General features: G+C 30.8%; 1 protein-coding gene across 2 annotated transcripts in view; it reads right to left on the minus strand.

Annotated features, from left to right (window-relative positions):
- Window positions 1-21203, minus strand: part of LOC107442058 (cytochrome P450 3A21) — a 71044-nt gene that overhangs the window by 43569 nt on the left and 6272 nt on the right. The window contains exons 4-10 of one of the 2 annotated variants that reach the window (XM_087153410.1): window positions 18011-18107; window positions 14847-14963; window positions 12710-12798; window positions 11700-11845; window positions 7236-7351; window positions 3405-3549; window positions 18-181 (exon numbers count right to left, since the gene is read on the minus strand). The exons of the other annotated variant lie outside the window; for it this stretch is intronic. Coding sequence (XP_087009536.1) covers window positions 18-181; window positions 3405-3549; window positions 7236-7351; window positions 11700-11845; window positions 12710-12798; window positions 14847-14963; window positions 18011-18107 — 874 coding nt within the window. The remainder of the gene's footprint in view (window positions 1-17; window positions 182-3404; window positions 3550-7235; window positions 7352-11699; window positions 11846-12709; window positions 12799-14846; window positions 14964-18010; window positions 18108-21203) is intronic. 2 annotated transcript variants of the gene reach the window in all.

Consider the following 21203-nt stretch of genomic DNA (forward strand, 5'->3'; position numbering starts at 1 on the left):
TAAATTTCTTCACTCACATTAGTTTCTGCAACAACTTCGGATATTTCTTTAAAAACTTTTTCTTGTACTTCCGGATTCAATGCCAGTAGATAGGTAGTAAGTCCTAGAGTTGCTGCGGTAGTATGGTAGCCAGCAAGAAAAAATATAACACACTGAGCCACAAGCTCATCCATGGATAATCCTAAAATATAATACTTTTCCTATATTACATAGAAACTCATTTAAAATTGATATTATGCTTCGTACAGTTCTTAAAAAAGCTACTAAAAAATACGAGCATCTGCCAAAAAAAAGGGTACATTAGTGTTATATTATATTCTTCATATCTGTTATATTATATTCAGAGAAAATTAATTTCAACTAAATGGAAATCATTGCTTTTTTTCTTTAAAAATGCATTGACTTTATTAATTTTTATCAATTTATAGCTCACTGTTCTCACTTCTCAAAATTTAACTCAACAAATGTGCTTATTAAATAGAAAATTTTGATGTATTATAAAGTCCAAATATTATAAGGATTTTTTTTAGCTACAAATTTGTATTCTCTGGAAGACAGGAGTTAATTGCGAAATTGTGAAATTGTTTTCATTAGAAATTTTCATAAACTCGTTAAATTCGGTTTTGTTAATTTTATTTTAAGGGCATGCGCAGATGTGGGTTAAAATAAAATCTCGAATAACATAGCTCATCCTCAAATTCAGCAAACCTAAAGCAAAGCAATTTTTAAACATATAGCTGATTCTGAAGAAAAACGGATTTCAAGGAGGCCAGGAACCGTTTTTGCCCAGCTTGGCCCATCTTCACTGTGTAATAACTCTCGGCAAGAACCAATTTCATAAGTTGTTGTTTGTAAAAACTTAGTAATCCTCAAAATGCGAAGAATAGCGATCCGCAAGTCATTTTTGTGAAAAATGAACATAAACTATTCTCCGCTGGATCTTCAGTCTTAACATTACTTAGTATGGTAGCATATTTTGTACCAGAGATTAAAAATTTTATTTAAATATATCTTTCCGAGGGTTTAAAGACGCATATTACGATTTTTGAACCGTCGTAATGAAGTAAGAATGATATAAATAATAAATGTACGATGAGCCAAAATAATAAAAAACGGACCACCCAACTTTTGATCTAATGATCGGAATTTCACATTCTAGTACTCAACTTTAATGGTTCAAAGGGGTGATCTCTAATATGCTAATGGATTTGTGCCGATGACATTTTAAATTACGAAATCAGACATAAAAACGTATTTTTTCTGATTAAATTCACTACCTTTTTATCGACGGATACGGATTTCTGACCCCCAAAATAAATGGTTAGCCGCAATCTAGGGAATATCGTCCCAATACTTTGCTCAAGAGAGCGATTTTGTACCCTTGATGTTAATTTTACTTTTTGCGTTTTTCCCCATTTCTCGAGGACTTCCTTAACTCATTGAAACATTTTTGCACACAATTATAAAATTCGTTTATGAAAAGATAATTTCCTGCAAAAAACAAACTTCCTTAAATATTTATCATTTTTTATTACTTTATTTAATAGTATCCAAAAAGATTTTGAATTAAAAGTATAAAATTTTTATGTCATTTGAAAGCATATAATTTTACTGGACAAAACCCAAAATTTGAGAGGTTGAAGAGTTCTTGAGAAATCGAATTTTAAATATACGACAATTTTAAAAGTTGATTTCTCAGGAACTATTCAACCGATTTCCTAAGAAATCGTATTTTAAGTGTACGACTATTTTAAAAGTTGATTTCTCAGGAACTATTCAACCGATTTCCTAAGAAATCGTATTTTAAATGTACGACTATTTTAAAAGTTGATTTCTCAGGAACTATTCAACCGATTTCCTAAGAAATCGAATTTTAAATGTACGACTATTTTAAAAGTTGATTTCTCGGGAACTATTTAACCGATTTCACTCAAATTTTGTATTTTGCCTTGTAAAATTACTTGCTTTAAAATGATCCAAAAATTTTATACCATACCATTTAAATTTTTTTCAACTATTATTCCTAAATAGTAAAAAATAATAAGTATTTTTCAAAATGTGCTTTTTTTTTCATCAAATTATCCTTGGAAATTACCTTTCGAAATTATAAATTATCTTATTATCTGCAAAAAATTTTCAATTCACTTAAAAAGTTCTCGAAATATGGTGAAATACACAAAGAGTATAATTAAGATCAAGGTGTTATACTTTGGATCGCTGTCCTGACCAAACTATGGGGATTATATTTCCTAGATTTCAGCTATCCCCTATATCTTGGAGAACAGAAGTCAGAATACGTTGAAAAAAGGTATGCTTATTCAAAGAAAAAAAAATTTGCGTCTGATTTCGTAACATAAAATATCGTCTGTAAATAATTAACACATTTCAAGTCCATCCCTCGAACCATTAAGATGGAGTCCTAGAACATTAAGATCAAAAGTCATTCACGGTAGTCCACTTTTTTTTGACGCACTGTACGTTTAGCTACACATTCACATACGTCCACCAGAACTTACTACATTTGAATTAGTCAATTACATTTATTGAAAAAAAAACTTGAATAGCACATTATGCATAATGAAAGACACATTTTAAAACGGTTGTTAACTTATAAGGAATGGACTTTGTGAATCATTTTAATGAAACTTAAATACTTGTATATCAAATAGAAAAGCATTTGAAATATAATTTCAAAAATGTATTTTATTTTTTCAAATATTTTTATGATTTGGTATCGAACATTTTTAAAAATTTCTATTTTTTTAAAACTAATATAGCACCGATTGTGTGCCTGATTGTGCCAAGTATTTCGTAATAACCGTTAACAATATAAGTTTTTTTAAATCCTAGAAAAAAATAAAATTGCGAAGTCTATTTATTACTGGTCACAAATTAATATTTAAGTGAGGAAGAACAAAAACGCTATCGAAATCTACTGAATCAATCGGTGGGAAAACGAAATAAAAACGCTGAAACAAACTAGATCACCTAATGAAACTTGGGTGTGTTTCTATAAATCGTCTTTAAACTCCTATCAGTTTCTTTCCGCAATCAAACAGGTTTTCGTATTTTTAATCTCACATTCTTCAGTAGTTTTTTTGTTAGATCCCAGGAGCGTAATGTATCCTACCATCAATTATATACTAATTTGCAACCTCTCATATGTATATGTATTTTTTTCCGTCTTGACAAGAATTGTAAAAATTCTTCATTAAGTGCGGTTTTTACAAAATGCCCAATTTAATTCTCTTCGTATAAGTTATCGTACTCCAAACGTTTAAATTTAGTAGAGCTTGAAAATAAATTTTTTTCCTTTTTAAATTTTTGAGTATTTTTTTCATTTCAAATGTTAAACTAATTGCGTAGAAGTTTTTTCTTTGTTATTAATTAAGTTAGATGCATACGTTTTGAAGTTATTCCCTTGAAAACTGCATGGCCTTTTGAATCATCAACGTAGTTGGAAGAAAGATCATCCGTATCATCCCACTTTTCTTCTTTTGCAACTTCTGTTGCTGCATCTACAAGCAACTGCAGAAAGTCATTCCTCGTCTAAGATAAAAAATTTCAGCTATTAATTCACAAAAACAGTAATACACAGAATTCCCGCCGAGTGAAAACGATACAAATTAATGAAATTACATTTTTTCGGAACAATTGGACGTCAAATGGATCCTTTGCTTGCGAGATGCAAAAGATCTAATGTGAATTTAACAAGCTATTTATGATGCCTCAATTTTGAAAGTTATGTAATTATTTTCAAATAATTAAAGAAATCTACAAATTTTTAATTAGTCTTTTTTTAAAAACAAAACGCTACCTAATTATTAAGAAGCACTGCAAAAATAGTTAGTTAATAATTGAAACTAGAGAATAAATGAAGAAAAAAATAACTCTTAATAAAATCGCTGAAATAAATTATTATTAACTGTGAGTTTAAAATTTAAAATCTCCAATACTAATAAGAACTTTAAAGGACTTATATTTAATTATGTTAATGGGTCAGAAAGGATTTTAAGACCAAAAAAATGTGCAGGATATTAGCAATTTTTCAATGAAAAGAAGAGAAAGATGGTGTAGCAACAAATTCGCTGTAAAGATTAGAAGAAGTGCTTTTATTTTTAGAAAGTTTAGCAAGAACTGAATCAACTACAGAGAGGATAAATCAACCATCGAGCAGACGTGCAATACAGATTTCAGAGAGAAGAGTGTAACAAAGATTAATTGCGCGAGAAGCAAAAAAATTACGGAAAACAAAAATTTTCTGCCAATTTGGATGACTAAACTAAGCATGGGGGACAAATAAACAGCAAAATGTTTACGATAAACAGAGCTGGGAAAATGATTCGGGTGGTTTAGTTTGCTAGCGCAGAATCAAGTAACTGAACATTCTGATCGATTAGTATGACAGTCAAGTATGGTTTATTGCTTTCAGGTGTCTCGTGAGCTTCTTGTTAGAGATCTTCTTAGAAAGTAATCTTTTAACCACTACTTTGATTTTAAACTATAGAACTACATTTTCTGTTTTCTAATTCTATTTTTACTCTCTCCAATGTTTGTAAAAGAAAAAAAAATTCTATATATTTTTATAATTTCACTAGCTTACGTAGAGTTAATTTTGTCCATTATACATTTGCTCACAGAGAAGAGTGGTTATGAAAGATAAATTTAAAATTATTCGACAAATACGTCAAAGATTTTTAACACCGAATTAGTTCCTTAGAAAAATCACCTAGTCATCCTCAACTAAAATTATAAAATCTTCCTTAAATGCAATATTATGTGAAAAAAGTCAAAAATACTACTATTAAAGTATTTAAACCTCATCCATTGCAGATGCAAAATTAAAACTAAATCAGTAAGTAAAAAAGCATTTATTATTAGCATTTATTATTATTATTACCATCATTATTATTATAAATAATGTGTTGCAGCATTTTTTTTCCTCAAATTTAATTTTATTTTTCTATTTAATGATGTGTCTTAAATCTTTTCTTGCAAAGATTTTGAAGAATTCCCAATACCTGGAAAAATATTCTTGATTTTACAAGATGTTATATTATTATTTGTTGCATTTGATTAAAATTTAAACGTACTTTTTTAACTGAAAAACGCTCTAAGATAAATTATAAAATTTGTTACATACTTTATAATTATGTACCACATAATTGACAAGTATTAAAAGAACTTAAATAAAATAAAAACAAAAATTGAACTAATTGTAGCTACTTTTTTGAAACATCTGAAATATTATTAGATGGAATTATTATTAAAAAAAAGTTTTAGCAAAAGTAATGTATTAATAATTAATTGGGAAGTAATTTTTTGTCAATTTTAAAAGTTTGAAGTTTAATAGGAATAAAAATTTGATTTCTGTCTTCAATTGTAAATGTGGACATTTGTTTTGTTAGTGCAAATTATGTGTGACATTTCAAAATTTCAAACCATTTTTAAAAATTCAAAAATTAACAGTAGACAATTATCACAAGATACGTTTCTATCGCTTTTAAGACCATTTCAAAATTGAATTTTTTCTTATTTTTGTGAAAATATAAGCAATTTTGGACAGTTATCTGTATTAAGAAATTGGAATTCTAAAATGATTTATAATCTAGCAAAGTCACGTCGAAAAATGATCAATTATTTTACTGTTCCGCTAATCTTAACGTTTTCCAAACTTTAACTTTCTTATTCCTTCTATTGCCTGTATAAAACACGAATCTGAAAAGAGGACTCATCTGTACCGTCAGGCGACACCCTTCTTTCTCCACCAAAATCGCCAAATGAGGGAGAACACGCTGTTAAAAGCGATGAACTAGATCATTTATTTGAAAACGACCATAAATTAAAAGAGCGATGGGTGATCTAGTTACGCCACTGATGTTTTTCTGTTTTGTTCTTTGGTATGATGTTCATGGGAAAAATATACTTGAGGGTGCCCCTTGGCGAAATTGGCGACTTATGTTTGGCGCCATACTTGTTTGCCCGTAACGCCGTGGTAACCCACAAACAGGACATTTATATCTATTACTAATTAAACCTTCATTCATACACCAGTCAATCACTGTTTTTTTTTTCATTGTTATTAAAATCGTACAGAAACTTAAGATTTATCTTATTGACAGTATTCATTTTTTAGTACCAGAAGCAAAAATAACCTTACCAGCCGGTATCCAAAGTAGAACCAAGGGATCTCTGAAATTACATTCAAAAATTCATTTAAAAACAACGCTAAATTCTAAACTAATCACAATCACGATTAAAATCTAAACCAATCAGAATCACGATTGGTTTTCAACATCGCCTAGCTTGGCGATCACAACTTGGCGGGGGCACCCTCAAGTATAGTCTACCCGATGTTCATTTTTGTTAGCACTGTTATGTTTAAAATAATTAAAAGTTGCTAAGTTCTTTAACGTTGGTATTGTAAGTTTTTTTTAAAAAATCTAGTTGTGTTTTAATCAGTTCTAGTTCGTGTTTTAACACATGCTACAGTTGAGACTCTGATGTTTGGAACGAAGAGAGATTGGAAAATATAAAAGCAAGCTTCTTTTATTGTATTTTAGCCCTGTAGTGGTAACAGGTACCTGGAATCATTTTATAATTTATGATTCTGAATAAGTGCAAACGATATTTTAAGTTAAGAATAGAAAAAAACGTGTTTGATGAAATACGACAGCCCTGTGTAATGAACATGCTTTTTTTTCTGGTAGGCTTTCTCCCCAAGTCTAGAAATGGTAGTCGCCTTTAATATGGTCTCACTATTTTATCCTAAAACCGTTACGAAGTTAATGTTGTATTTTTTATGCATTTATCATTGAATTCAAAAGCAGTTTGTTCAACACAGGAATCGGCTAAGTATATAACATTTTGAAGTAATTACGCGAATTAAAATATCGTGCCTTGCTATCGGAAGATAAGTCTATACAGTTCGTTTTTCCAAAGGTAGTCTGCAAGGAAAATCTTTTTTTCTATTTTTTATAAGGATTTAAAACATTTTTATATTAGCATTTTCAAAAATATTTTTGAGGAGTTTGGAAATGCTTCTGCCAATTAAAACTACCCAATAGTATGTAATTTTTTTATAATTTTACCTTTCAGAAACTTACATCATTCTTATGATTCGAGAGTTCAAAAAAGTTTTCAAAAAGAGCTTAAAAGTATATAGTGTGAAAATCAATACGTTTCGCTATTTAATATTTATGAATTTCAAATTGTATGAGGTAATTTAAATTTACCTGTCCAGTTTTCTTCCTCTCTTGAATAATGTTTAAGGTTGCACTTTTAAAAAAATCCATGCTATCAGGTGAAAAAGCTCTGAATCCAAGCTTTCTGAGCAGATTTGGCATAATCACTGAAATTATTTTGCAGTTTTAATTATAAAGTAGTCTTTTATTTTCTAATTCTACATAGTGTATTTACAAACAATGTGACAGTTTTTTAAGGGGGAGAAAATACACTGTGACAAAAGCCATAGAATAATACTATCCAAGTATGCAAATGACAGTAGTATAGCGTACAAAATGTATATATGGATAATCCACTGGCAGGACTTATATTTGTGTGCAAGTTATTCATCTGTAAATGTTTCTGATGTAATTATGATCGCAAGATGAGAATTAACAGAATTTGAACGAAGAGTGGTTGTAGGCGCTAGACGAAAGAGACATTTTATTTCGGAAATCGGGAGTGAATTCAACATTTCTAGACCTATAGTGTTAAGAGTGTGTCCAGAATACCTAACAGGCATGACGTCCCACGATGGACGCGAAATATATATGCCCGTTAGTACAGTGCAGCAAAATTCGTCTGTTATGGGATATGGCAACAGAAGTGCCTTTACTAACAGCACGACATCACATTAAATTCCTTTCCTGGCCTCGTGCCTTTTGATTGGATCCTAGACGATAAGTCCCAATTTTGGCTGGTCAGAGCTGATAGGAGAGTTTTCACAAAACCATGAACCCAAGTTATCAACAAGCCTATGTTCAATCAGGTTGTGGCTCCATAATGGTGCGGTTTGCTTTTTCGAAGCAAGGACTGGGTCCTATAGTCCGATTTCACCGATCGTGTTCTGCTACTTGGATACTAATTGCTGTCGTTCTTGAACTGTGTGTTGAAATTTTAATGGATGAGGATACACCATGTCACTAAGCCCTAATTGTTCACGACTAAATTATAGAACATTCTGGACAATTCCAGTGAATGATTTAGTCACCTAGATCAGTGGTGCGCAAACTAGGGGTCGCGACCCCTGTGGGGGTCGCCAGAAGTTTTTTGGGGGTCGCCAAATTTTTATGAAATGCATTATCCCTGCATGCTGCATACCATACAGTGTACATATAAAGAGTGAAACGCCGTCACTTACTGTTTAATTGCAATTGGATTTCCGAAATGTCACGAAATATCGAGTCAGAAGTCATAAAACGCATACAAAATTCATCTGTATTTGCTTTACAACTGGACGAGACAACCGATATTACTAAAATGTCACAACTAATTATTTACGTTAGGTTTATTTTTAATGAAGATATAACAGAAACGTTTTTATGTTGCAAAAGTTTGGAAGGAAAAACAACTGGTGAAAAAATATTCGAAGTAATAAATGAATATTTTGAAACTAAGTCCCTAACCTGGGCAAACTGTGTTGCGGTTTGCACTGATGGTGCTGCAGCATTAACAGGTTCGAATAAAGGGCTCAGAGGCTTAATTCAGAAGGTGGCGACTCATATGGTATTTAATCACTGTATGATTCATCGGCAAGCTCTTGTTGCAAAAGATATGGATGAAGAGTTGCACAACGTATTACAAGACGCTGTTAGTTCAATTAACTACATTAAATGCAACAGCCACAACAGCCATCTCTTTTCAATACTTTGCAATGAGATGGGCTCAACGTATGAGAAATTACTGTTACTCACCGAAGTCAGATGGCTTTCACGTGGGAAAATACTACGACGGATATTTGATTTGAGAAATGAAGTGTATATGTTCTAAATCGAAAAGAAACATAGATTGGCAAGTTATTATATCAATGAAGTTTGGCTATTAGTTGATATTTTCGAAAACTTAACGACTTAAATTTGAGCTTGCAGAGTGAGAATTCAACTATCATAACTACAGCCAGTAAAATTCAAGCTTTTAAGAATAAGTTTAGTCTCTGGCAAACTGAACTGAATAAAAACAACACCGACATGTTCCCTTGCTTTAACGATTTTATCAAGGAAAATAATATAGATATATTTACATTTAAAAACATCATTTCCAATCACATTGAAAAGTTAAAGAAAAATTTTTCGAGAAGATTCGAGGATTTTCCTGAAAACGATCTTGGTTGGATTCTTGATCCATTTTCCTTTGACATATGCAGTTCAACGCTTCAAATTAGTGAGAAAGAGCAATTGATAGATCTAATTAGTGATTATACTCTTCGAAATCAATTTAAGACTCAGCCTTAGCAAAAATTTTTGCTATCCGTGGAAAAACGATATCCCGTTTTATGCAAGAATGCCATCAGAGTGCTAATACAATTTGCATCAACGTATTTATGTGAAACTGGATTTAGCAAACTAGTTTCAATAAAAACTAAATACCGCTCGCGTTTAAACCCTGAAGATGATATGCGAATTGCAATTAGCAACATACATCCAAACATCGATGAGATAATTAGAAACTTGCAGCCTCATACATCTCATTAAAGGGCAATTTACTGATTTTTGTGTTATACAAAAAGTATTTTCTTAAAATTATAAATAAAATTAATATGAGTCAAATATGATGATGTTTTTATTCGATGAAACGAAAGAAATGCGCTAAATATACATCGTATTTGTGAACATTTATCTCTAGGGGTCGCCAAAAATTTTCTCTCTACAAAAGGGGTCGCAGTCGAAAAAAGTTTGCGCACCACTGACCTAGATCACCTGACATGAATCCTATCGAACATTAATGGGATATAATAGAGAGGTCAGCACGTGCACCAAATCTGCAGCCGCAACACGTTCGCAATTATAAACATCTATTGAGGCTGCATGACTGAATATTCAGGTCCGACATGATATTAAGAGGTATGTCATGACTTTTATCATCTCAGTATATTACAGTAAATATATGAAGAAATAGATATTTTATCAATTTTTTTTAATTATTCATATTTTTGTGTTATGAAGAAATGCATTTAATATATAATTTTATATGGATCCAAGTTATATCTAAAAAATCATTTAATTTTTTTCTTGTTAAATATAGTAAACGAATATTTTATCATTCTAAATTTTCGAAACAATTCCATATTTTAAAAAATACTGAAGAATAATTTAGTGACTTTTCTCTGTTTCTTTATTTTTCAAGCTTCTATAAAATATCTTCCTTTAATTCTTTGCCTTTTTTTGCAGAGATACGAACCCTGCTTGTTCTCTTTTCATGTCTGTGCCTAATAAATTTTTTATTCATGAGCAAAAGCAAAAATTACGTGTAAATTAGATTTTAATGTTAACAACCTATGAATATACTACATATTACACTCTTAAAAAATTTATTGAACATTGAATCACAATATTGAAATCACGAACCCTGGTACGGCTGAAACTCGCTGTAACTTTAATAAGGTTTTAAATTAAGCAGCGTTTTCACTTAAGTTGTGGATAACAGAGTTTTCATCCTGTTTGAGAGCTAGTATAATATGGTTCGACTTAGTACCATATAAATTTGCTGCAATTTTGAACGATATTGTGGTTCGACATGATACAACATTCCTAGCAATATTATTAAATGATATATTATTATAATAAACCTAAAAACGCTTTTTTAAGAGTACATTCATAGGAAGAATGTTTTGGTGAGATAAAAGATATTTCTGATACATAAATGAAACTCTTTGCCCTGCGTTGGAATGTTATTACTTAAATTAATTATAACATTTCTTTCGAAAATTGTAGGATTTAGTTCTGTTTCAAGCGTTTCTATTCTGAGCGATAATGAAGAAATTGCTTGTTAGCTTAGTCTGTTTTAGTCTGTGAGTCATGAGATTCATTAGCTTGGAAGCCAGCACTTTTTTTAAGGAAAGAACTTTACTAAGTTGAAGATCAAAGAAAAACAATCATTTCTGAATTTAATAAATAAATCTTTTTAAAACGAAAAATTCATTTTAACTGGTTTACTTAGTTATTGTTAAAAGTAGATGGTGATTTTATAACATCAGATAAGGCATCTGCGTAAAGAATTTGTAAAACTTTACGGATCAATTTACGGAAAAAAGTAGGATGCACCCAAAGTGCGGTACTTTTTACACTTGTTTTGGAATCTTTCACAGTAAAAATTTTAAAAAAAAAGTGTTTTTAAAACTCTGGGCATTTTTCCAAGTTGTTATCCGCAACATTTTGATCTGAACTTTTGGATTTAGTTTTTTTTTTTTTTTTTTTTTTTTAATGTCTGAAAAGAGATTTTTTTCGTCAAGCGAACGGATAAACAGACTCTTTGCTTTCTCGAATTAACACTCAAGCAACTGTATGTTGTATGTACTGTACAACTGAGTGAAAATGTTTTAAATAAATTGGTCGTTGTCTCTTAGTCTACTATTTGAAGGGAAAAAGTATGATTGTAATGATCTTTTCTTATTTTACTTTACAAACTTTATTAATAAAACAGTACCATGCATACGCAAATAATTTATGTATTTTCAAACTAAATGAATCTATACTTACAGAAAAATAAAAACTTGAAATTAAGTTCCTGCAAAAAAGATTTCTTGGCATATTTTACAAACTGGTTCTCTGGATCGTTGTGAGAATCAATTTTTGTTGAGAAAGCTGAACTGGCAATAACATCCATAGAGAAAGCACCATAAAATCTAAAAACATTTTGAGGAGACAGATAGATAAATATTGAATAGAATAACATTGTATGTAGAATTGCATGAATACTGAGTTGCATGAATGCAAGAATAATTTCAAATTTTATCTTATATTTCGTTAGCACATAGTTAGCATTAATTAAAGATTGAAGCTGTATTTTCATTGAGTTTACAAGACTTCTGGTTTGTGTGCTGGTAATTGGCCAGTACTAATTTTATTAAGATTTATTTGTATTCCTTATGGCTGACTCCAATTTTCTCCGAAGATGCGATGGCTCAACAATGCGTTAACCATAAGAGATTTTTGTGATCTTCCTCTCCATGTAACACAAATGCGGGATAGTTCCATAAAAAAGTCCTTTGCGGAGGTTATTTCGTCTCAATGCTTGATAAAAAAAGTCACCTTTTCTTCTGGGTTGGGTTTAAAATTACAAGGCTATGGATTTGATAGTCGAAGTACATAGTTGATTGATAGTCGTAAACTCAGAATTGGGTCCGTTGCTCTATGCCAATTATAAAATAAAATTTACATGATATTTTTGACTTTTTTGTTATTATGTTAACATTTTATTTGCGAAAAATGCATATCAAAATTTCCAGGATCCTAAACAAAACCATGAAAAAAATTAAAAATCTCCATATTTTAAGAATGTTTGTGAAAAACAACATCAATAAAATGACCAGCCGAATAAGATTAAAGTAAATAAATTTTACAATAGCTTACTTTTAAAAAATAACTTTTAAAATTATCTGTTTCCTTGAAAGATTATATTAAACGATAGTAACGATAGTATAGTAAACGATTCATTTTTAAATATTTGTTAAATGGTTAAAATTTTTATGAAGAGGTTATTTACTAACTTGTACACGTCCACAGGTTTTCCTTTTGCATTTTCCATTTTAAAATTCTGAAGAATTGTTTTAGCACAATCTTGAAAAATTCCCATCACCTATTAAATGTAAGAACATTTTAAAATTAATTGGAGGTGTCTCATAACGCTTTGCATCATACGGTGAGCAAAAATAAATAAATAAATAAATGGACCATCCTGAATAACTTTTAATTTAATGATCGGAATAATTAACTTTATGCTCTAGGACTCAATCTTAATGGTTTGACAGGATGATCTCTAATGTGCTAACTATTTAGTGTAATCGATATTTTAAGTTCCGAAGTCAGACACAAAAATGATCCAAAAAATCAAACAAAAATTCAATTTCTCAGAAACTACTCAACCGATTTCACACAAGCTTTTATTTTTACGTGTACATTTACATTCTTTTAAATGATGCGAAAAATTTTATACCAGGCAAAATGCTTTCAAATATTATTGAAAATAATAAAAAGTAATAAATATTTACTAAAAATTCTTTTTTTCATCCTTGAATAAAGGAATTTTTAGAATTGTGTGCAAAAATTTTTAATTTGCTGAAAAAGTTCTCGAAATATGGTGAAATACGCAAATAATAAAATTAACCGCTTTTGAAAGCTCTCCTGGCCCATCTATTGTGACGATTATTCTTCTGATTGTTGCCAATTCTTCTATTTTGGAGGACAGAAATCTGAAACCGTCGAATAAAAGAGAGGCATGTTTATTCAGAGAAAATGGATTTTTGTGTTCGGTTCTCTGACTTGAAATATCGTTTGCACTTATTAATTAGTATATTTGACTTCCCCTCTCGAACTATTAAGATTGGGTTCTAAAACGTATTATAAATAGAAAATTTATACATAATTATTTTTTATATTTTTTGAAGTATGCGAAAGTAAACATTGAGTTGAATCAGGAATAAATTTATACTTAAAGAAATGTAGCAGAATATCTAAATTTGTAATGACTTAATGATACAGTTTTTGACTTTAAAATTACGAAAGACACTCTAAAAAATACTATTTGATTTGATTTAAATGGATTCTTAAAACAAAAAAAAATTATTTGAATCATTTTCTTCCAAAAATGCATAAAATAAGTCAGATGTATAACTAAAATAATTATTTGATATTTGAGGATTACAAAAAAAAATGTTGACAGATTTTATACAAACAAATTTTCAAAATCGACACAGCTTAATTCTTTATAATTTTGATAAAAGTAGAATACAGAAGTAGTTCATAAATTATTATAAAACTAGTGGGCTGCGCCCCCTGCTCGCTAACGCTCGTCAACCCCCAAAAATTGCTGCGCAATCTTATATGGTTCGCTTCGCAAGCCAACCTCGCTTCGCTAGCTACTAACTTAGGTACATTGCAAATGCACAAAATTCTAAGAATTCAGAACAATCATTCAAATCCATATAAAAACTTTTTTTTTTTAAATTACATCGTTTTAGTAAATACTAAGTCATTAAAATAAATTTGAATTCAAATAAATAACATGTAATTCGTTAAACCTATTAGAAATGTGCTATAGTATAATTCGTGATATAAATCAAAAATCGCCAAATAAATTCGTAATATATAAATTCGTGAAAAAAAGCGCTTTCGACAAAATATTAAAACAGAGATCTATCGGCAAAGACTACTCTGTCTGTGGACTGTCTAGCTTAATAGTATGAGATTGCCGCAGCTGATGCTCTCTGGTTATTTCAGTTTCCGTTTTTAAAAGCGCTATATGTTGAGCCACCTCAGCTAGATTTGGCATGTGACCTTTTTAGCGGCAATCATTGGTCGATTTGCCGTGTAAGAGAAATAGTAACTTAAACAAAACAAAGCAAACGTTGCCACTGGCGGAAAAGAAATACAGCCAAAATTTGGAAGCCACGTAAGAGAATTATATTTACTAGATGTTTTTTTAAGGAAAAATTACATTTTTTTCAATTAATTGCCCCATTTGATAATATGTTTTATCATATGTTACGCTTCGTTTGATAATGCGTCTCATGGCATTATCTTTATAAAATAATACAAAAATATTTCTTAAATCATTATGAAGTGCTCCGCTAAAAATAAAAACGGATCAAGGTATCAAATAATTGCTACTTTGAATAACACACTCACTCTTTTAATTTTCCCAGTTGAAAATGTGGGGGACACAATGGTACGGACTCTCTTCCAATCTTCTCCAGTGAGTAAAGATAAAATCTTATCGAAAATTGGATCACCTGTATTAATAATCTGCAAATAATGAAACAAAATTATAAAAACAAATATATTTTAATATTCGTAATATTCGACCTTCATAGGTTCGTAAAACACTTTCATTTTGCGTAAAAAAAAATTTTTTTTTTAAATTTAGCGTTACATTTACTGTAACATTAATTATAAGTTAGAAAAGCAGAAAAAGTGGTTGAACAGGGAGAAAACTATTAAAGTATAATACTACTTCCAAACTTTTAAAAAAATTTTAGCTGTATGATTTTAACAAGTAAAGCATTAAAAACTCAAAAATCGTTATGCATTCTCTAATATCATAATGAAAGAAATTGTCTAAAAAAATAGATAATAGAATTTATATTTAAAAAAAATCGCCGCTTTGGGGAATCGTCATGAGATGTGATTTCTGTCAAAACATGAATTTACAAACAGAACTTTAAATGCTTTCTCACTCCTATGTTATCTTATTACGTTGATTCGATTTTAAAGTCGTTTGCACAGTAGGGCAGGATGGTACAATAGTTAAAGCGCTCCCCTCCCTATGGAAACAAATATGCCGGGATGATTTAATCAAAAGAGGAATTCAATTCTTGATATGATTTTTTTAATGATTTTTACTTATTTAAATTTATTTAAATTACCTAATCAGTCGTGTTAACCAATATGTAGTGTAGAGGCTGTTGGTTGCGTCAGCTCAGATAGAATGAAAAACTGAGGTAGAAGGATCGAGGATGGGAACGAAGATCGAAGGTAGGAGGAAGAACCGAAATAGTTCCTGCGCGGATGAATACCGGCGGAGGAGCATCAACCGGCAGCCAAGGCAGGGAGTGAAAAGGCTGAAGTCCAGTATTTAAGCAGATGACAGAAAGACGTGTTTTATCTCTGCTCCGACGACAAATGCCTTATCAGCGTACCGCTCGCGGCGGGAAGGTTCAGTCCGCCCGCAGCGAATTCGATTATGTGAACGAACGATACAAGCTTGTTTATGGAGAGGTTGACTCTATTTTAGAGAACAGTGGTATCCCAATGAGACATTTTCCACCACGGACCTACTTCATTGTGAAAGCTCAAATCATGAATCTTGAGAACAATCCACGTAGTTTGGACTCATACAAAAGCGTAAGAGATCTTGCCCTAGAGTACAAAGATGACCCAGCTCAACCAACACGGCATTACTTCAGCACACTCTACGAGGCTGCAACTCAAGTAATTGAGAACAAGGAGAGAGAAATTTCAGAACAACAAGCCCCTTCAAACATCATTCCTGAACAGATGCCTGAGTTTACACCTGACTGCAATGCTCAAGTTCCAACCACCACAGATACTTCTTCCACCCAAGAGACTGAACAGAAAATGGAACAAGGTGAAGAGACCCAGGCCTCGACCACAACACCCCAACCGGACCCCCCGAGTGAACCGCCTAGAAAGAGGAAAAAGAAGAAGAAAAAGACTGAAAATGTTGCTAAAGACTCCATGACAACCCCGAACCAAGATTGCTCTTCTTCAGAATCTTCTGCCCAGCCGGAATTCATGACTCCCACCCCATCGGAACCGATGACGGTAGACCCAGACTTAGCTCCCGCCGTCCCAGCGGATCCAGTACCGGCAGACCCCGAGGAGATTTCCGCTTCGGTTGAAGCCACGCCCACCTCAACATTGGACACACCCCCCAACATAAAGCTCAAAACCCTCATCAGAGGACTGAATCCAGATACCGAAATTCCTGTTTTGGAGAAATATCTCATCGAAGGTGGACTCCAACCGGAGAAAATTATTCAGCTTAAAAGAAGAAGTGGGCAGGAGCTTAGGCCCCTCCCACTTTTCCTCATCATCCAAACAGATACGCCCACCAGCAGAAATATCTTCAACATTAGATCCATTTTGGAGAAGAATGTTACAGTAGAAAGATTCCGAGGAGGACGTTTCCAGAAACAATGCTTTAAGTGTCAAAAATTCGGACACACCCAGCGCAACTGCCAAGCCACCAATCCAGCCTGTATGAAATGTGCAGAAGCCCACTTCACGTACCAGTGTACGAAGCCTAGATCAACACCTGCCAAATGCATAAACTGTGATGGTGAGCACCCGGCCTGTTTTTCAGGCTGCGGTGCAAGACCCAGGAAAGTGCCGCAACCAAGAATTTCCCATCTCGTGAAATCCACCGATAAAGCCACCAGATTTCTACAGCTCTTCAAGGAGATGAAGGAACTTTTGAAGGACGATGAACTTCTTGGGTTTATTCGTTCCTTACTCCCAGAGTCCCAAAACTGATGAAAGACTCTCTTCTTCCAGGATTTTTTCTATCCTGATGTCACAGCCCACAGCTGTGAATTTCTTTTTTTATCCCATATCTTATAGGTACAAGACTTCTAGTTTTACGACCGAACAGATTATGACGAATCAGTTGGTGGCCCTTCGGGCCAAATACTGAGATCCCACTCATACCAAGCACCAAGCCAAATTACATGATCCAGGCCTTCGAGAGAGGTTGTTGTGCAGCGTCCGAGACTTCGTCCCGATATCCCAATTCTTCCCGGTGACGCCCACCTGCAGAATGCGACATTTACAATCAAAAGTTTAAGTTTTTAATTGTTCTTTTAATAACAACTTTTAATGTTTTTAAAGAATAACTTGTTAATTGGAGTTTGTGAAGTTTCGTAGATGGTTTGTTATCTTTCAATATTAAAGAGGATGTTTCTTTGCTATATTGTTTCATTTTTGAAAGTCTTACATCTCCATCACCGAACCATATACATGTAGCATTAAGTTTTTTAGATACTCCTAAAACTGAAGAAGGTGATTTCCTCTGCCTAACGTATTGTTTTCTTGTGGTGTCATTTCGCAGGAAACAATTTCTACAAAAAATGCAGGAAATTTCCCGAATTTTGATTATCCATTTTTCATGATATTATAGAATTCAATATTTCTAATAACTTCAAAATATTATAGTACTTTATCAACAAAAAGAATTCTTAACAAAATTTAAAATGACTCGATTAATTTATTTCCTTGTTTTTTTAATTCATTTAACATCAGTTTTAATTCTAATAGTTGAATATTATACTTACTCGACGTGAAGTAAAGTATTGGAAATCCTTTACTAATATATCTCTTAAAAGCTCTGGTTTGGCAACCATTAGGACTGGTTTATTTGCCTCATAGTATCTAAAAATGCATTATTATCAAAAATAATGTGCCTATAATGTACTAACATTGTTTTTTAAATGACAAAATAAAATAATAAATTTTTATTTGCATATAAATAGCTAATTGCAAAATTTGCATTAAATTAAGATTTGTAGACAATAAAAAAAAATTAAATCAGTAAGTACTTAATAAATGCATTTTTCTTCCCATTGGAGTAAACTTTCATTTTAAGAACATGTCTTTTGTTGAAAACACTGTTAATCCCTTTATTTAATACTTAGAATTCATTTTGGGTAATCCAGAATATTTTGAGCACCAGGTTCCAAAATTCGACCAACTAATTCTGAAAGATTATAAGAACGTAGAAAAGAATTCAGGTAAAGTTAACGAATTGAATGGTAATGATATTTCTGGTTTAAATAAATATACAATAATAGTAATTCTGGTAAATAAGACCGAAGTATACGGTATTTGAATCGTTCATTTGGTATTTTTCCCATTTATAAAATGACGGTTTACTGGAAATTCAGGCATCAAAATTGCAGTTCTTATGACCACACATTTAGTAAAAGATGGAAAATTTAAATGTAAATGTAACCGAATAAATGATTTTTATCCCATGCTCAAAGATATAATGATAAAATTACCAAATTTTACCACATTAATCAAATTTTATCACATATTAAAAAACCGTATTTTATTGTTAATTTCACCAAAATCGTTACCAAAACGCTTCGGTAAAAATTACCGAGCTCTATGGTGTTCCTATAGAGTCAAAAACACGGTAAATTTAAGCATATTCTGGTAGTTTTGACAATACTTTTGTTCTCAGTGATGACGTCAAAAGGATGAAACATGTGAAACCATGTTACAAATGTGAAAAACGGTAACAGGCTTTGAATCTAGAACAAAGAAAAGATGTAAACAATTAAGTTATATTCGTCCTAAATTAATGAGTGTATACGATATCATTGGCTTTGAAACTTTGAGGATCTTTTTGTGAAGGCTGGAGTTGCAGAAATGACATTAGGGGGGTGTCATCTCGAACAACTCTTGTAATAATTATTAAATAAATAATAATAATTATCTTGAATATTAAATAAATAATATTAAATTATATATTATAATATTATATTATAATATTATATTATAATATTATATTATAATATTATATTATAATAGTATATTATAATATTATATTATAATATTATATTATAATATTATAATAATATTAATAAGATTATAATATTAAATAAAAAATAATCTTGTAATAATTATTAATAATTAAATAAATAATTCTTTAAAGTAAGAAAATTCGTAACATCTTTGCAGTTGTTTCACAGCTAAACGTCGAAATTCTATACAGGTTTTTTTTCTTTTTCAAAATTTACTATATACTGTACATATACTCTACAAAATTTTGGATCAAATTACAGTACAAAGTACCGGCACTTTGAAAGCATCATCCATAAAATGCATTTTTACTGTAATTTTTAAAACAATATTTATTTAATTAGAGTGATTCAGTGACTTTACGGTAATTATTACTGTAAAAATTACAGTAAATTAGATTTTTTGTTCCCAATAAAAATGAATTTTACGACAAAATGTAACAGCAGCCTGAGTGCCGGCGCTTTTTACCATAATTTAATCCGGAATTTTTTACGGTAATAGAAGTTTTACAATTTTTTAGTTGCAAATAATGAAAATTTTTCCTTCCTTATTGTAATAGCTCTAGCATTTCTATATTGCTGTGACGTTTTTTTATTTTATAGTTTATCAAACCAGAAGAAAAAATTTCGAATTAAAATCAGTAAATGATCTCAATTGAGGCAATAGAGTTCATATCTATTCAATTATGTCAAATTTATTATCTTATCGATCGTATGTCAGGAAAATATCATTCTTTAAAAGAATTTATCTTTTATAACTCATCACAATGCTTTGAGCTCTTTATTTTTAGAAACTCTTTGTTTAAAGTTTTATGTTTTAGGAAGTATTTCTGATTGCAGTAATTCACGCAGTTACTTAAAAATGTACGACAGAATTATTTGAATCAAAATAAAATCAGATTATTAAAAATAAGGCAGTTCTTACTCCACCAAGTTCATACTCTAATATAAAATTTTTAGAAAATAAAGTCTATAATTTTGAATGTTTTTCTGTTTTCGAACATATCTGGAATGAGTTTCTATGCAGAAATATTTGAAAAAAATATTCTTGGCCTAAAAGCTAAACGTTTTGCTGCAGTAATTAAAATTAAAAGTTTTTTACTCCTTGAAATAATTATTTTTATGATTTAAATTTGATCTTGGCAGATTGCGAAACAGGCATTCAATATTTCTATTTAATATACATTAGTTCCTTATTATTTTAACATATTTCTAATATATTTAATATATTTCTATTTAATATAATTATTTTCGTTAGCTCAAAGTTTATAAATTTAGTTAGCTATGTAACTTTAATGCTTAAAAATTGTTTATGACTTATTCATGCACTCATACAAAAGCAGATTTAAATATAGCTGAGGCAATTGAAAATAAAATATACTACTCTTAAAATATGATGCTATTTCTTATGAAAATTATCTTTAGAAGACGTGCTTTTAGCGGTTTTTGATAAGTAAAGTCTGATAGCTTTCATTGAAGCAATAATTTAAAAAAAAATGTTTTAAAAAAACACATAACAAAGACATTTGAGTTATTTTATTGTAAATTTGTGTTTTATTTATATAAAATTTTTGGTGTGTACCACCATGTACGATGTGGTGTGTACCACTATGTAATGACTACTTTTAAAATATGTTTTAAAAGTTCTATGTTTTAAAAAGTTCTATGTCGGATAAAAGTTATTAAATCTGTTTTAAAATCTGTAAAACCAGCACATAATGAAAAAAAATTTAATATCTAAGTTGGAAATGCAAAGAAAGCGTTTTTCTTTCTGACAGAAAAGGTAAGCCGTTTCCATATGAACGGAAAAATGATCGAATGAATGATTTTAAATAACATATATTTTAGTTTTATTAACCAGAATTGGGTATTTGTACTTCAAGAAGAAGAAAATCACTGACACCCGCACAAGTGATCTATGACGTCAGCGCCAGCTGATCAC

This window comes from Parasteatoda tepidariorum, chromosome 10 (assembly GCF_982258835.1).
Source record: "Parasteatoda tepidariorum strain Cologne lab strain chromosome 10, Ptep-v5.0, whole genome shotgun sequence".
Classification (NCBI taxonomy): domain Eukaryota; kingdom Metazoa; phylum Arthropoda; class Arachnida; order Araneae; family Theridiidae; genus Parasteatoda; species Parasteatoda tepidariorum.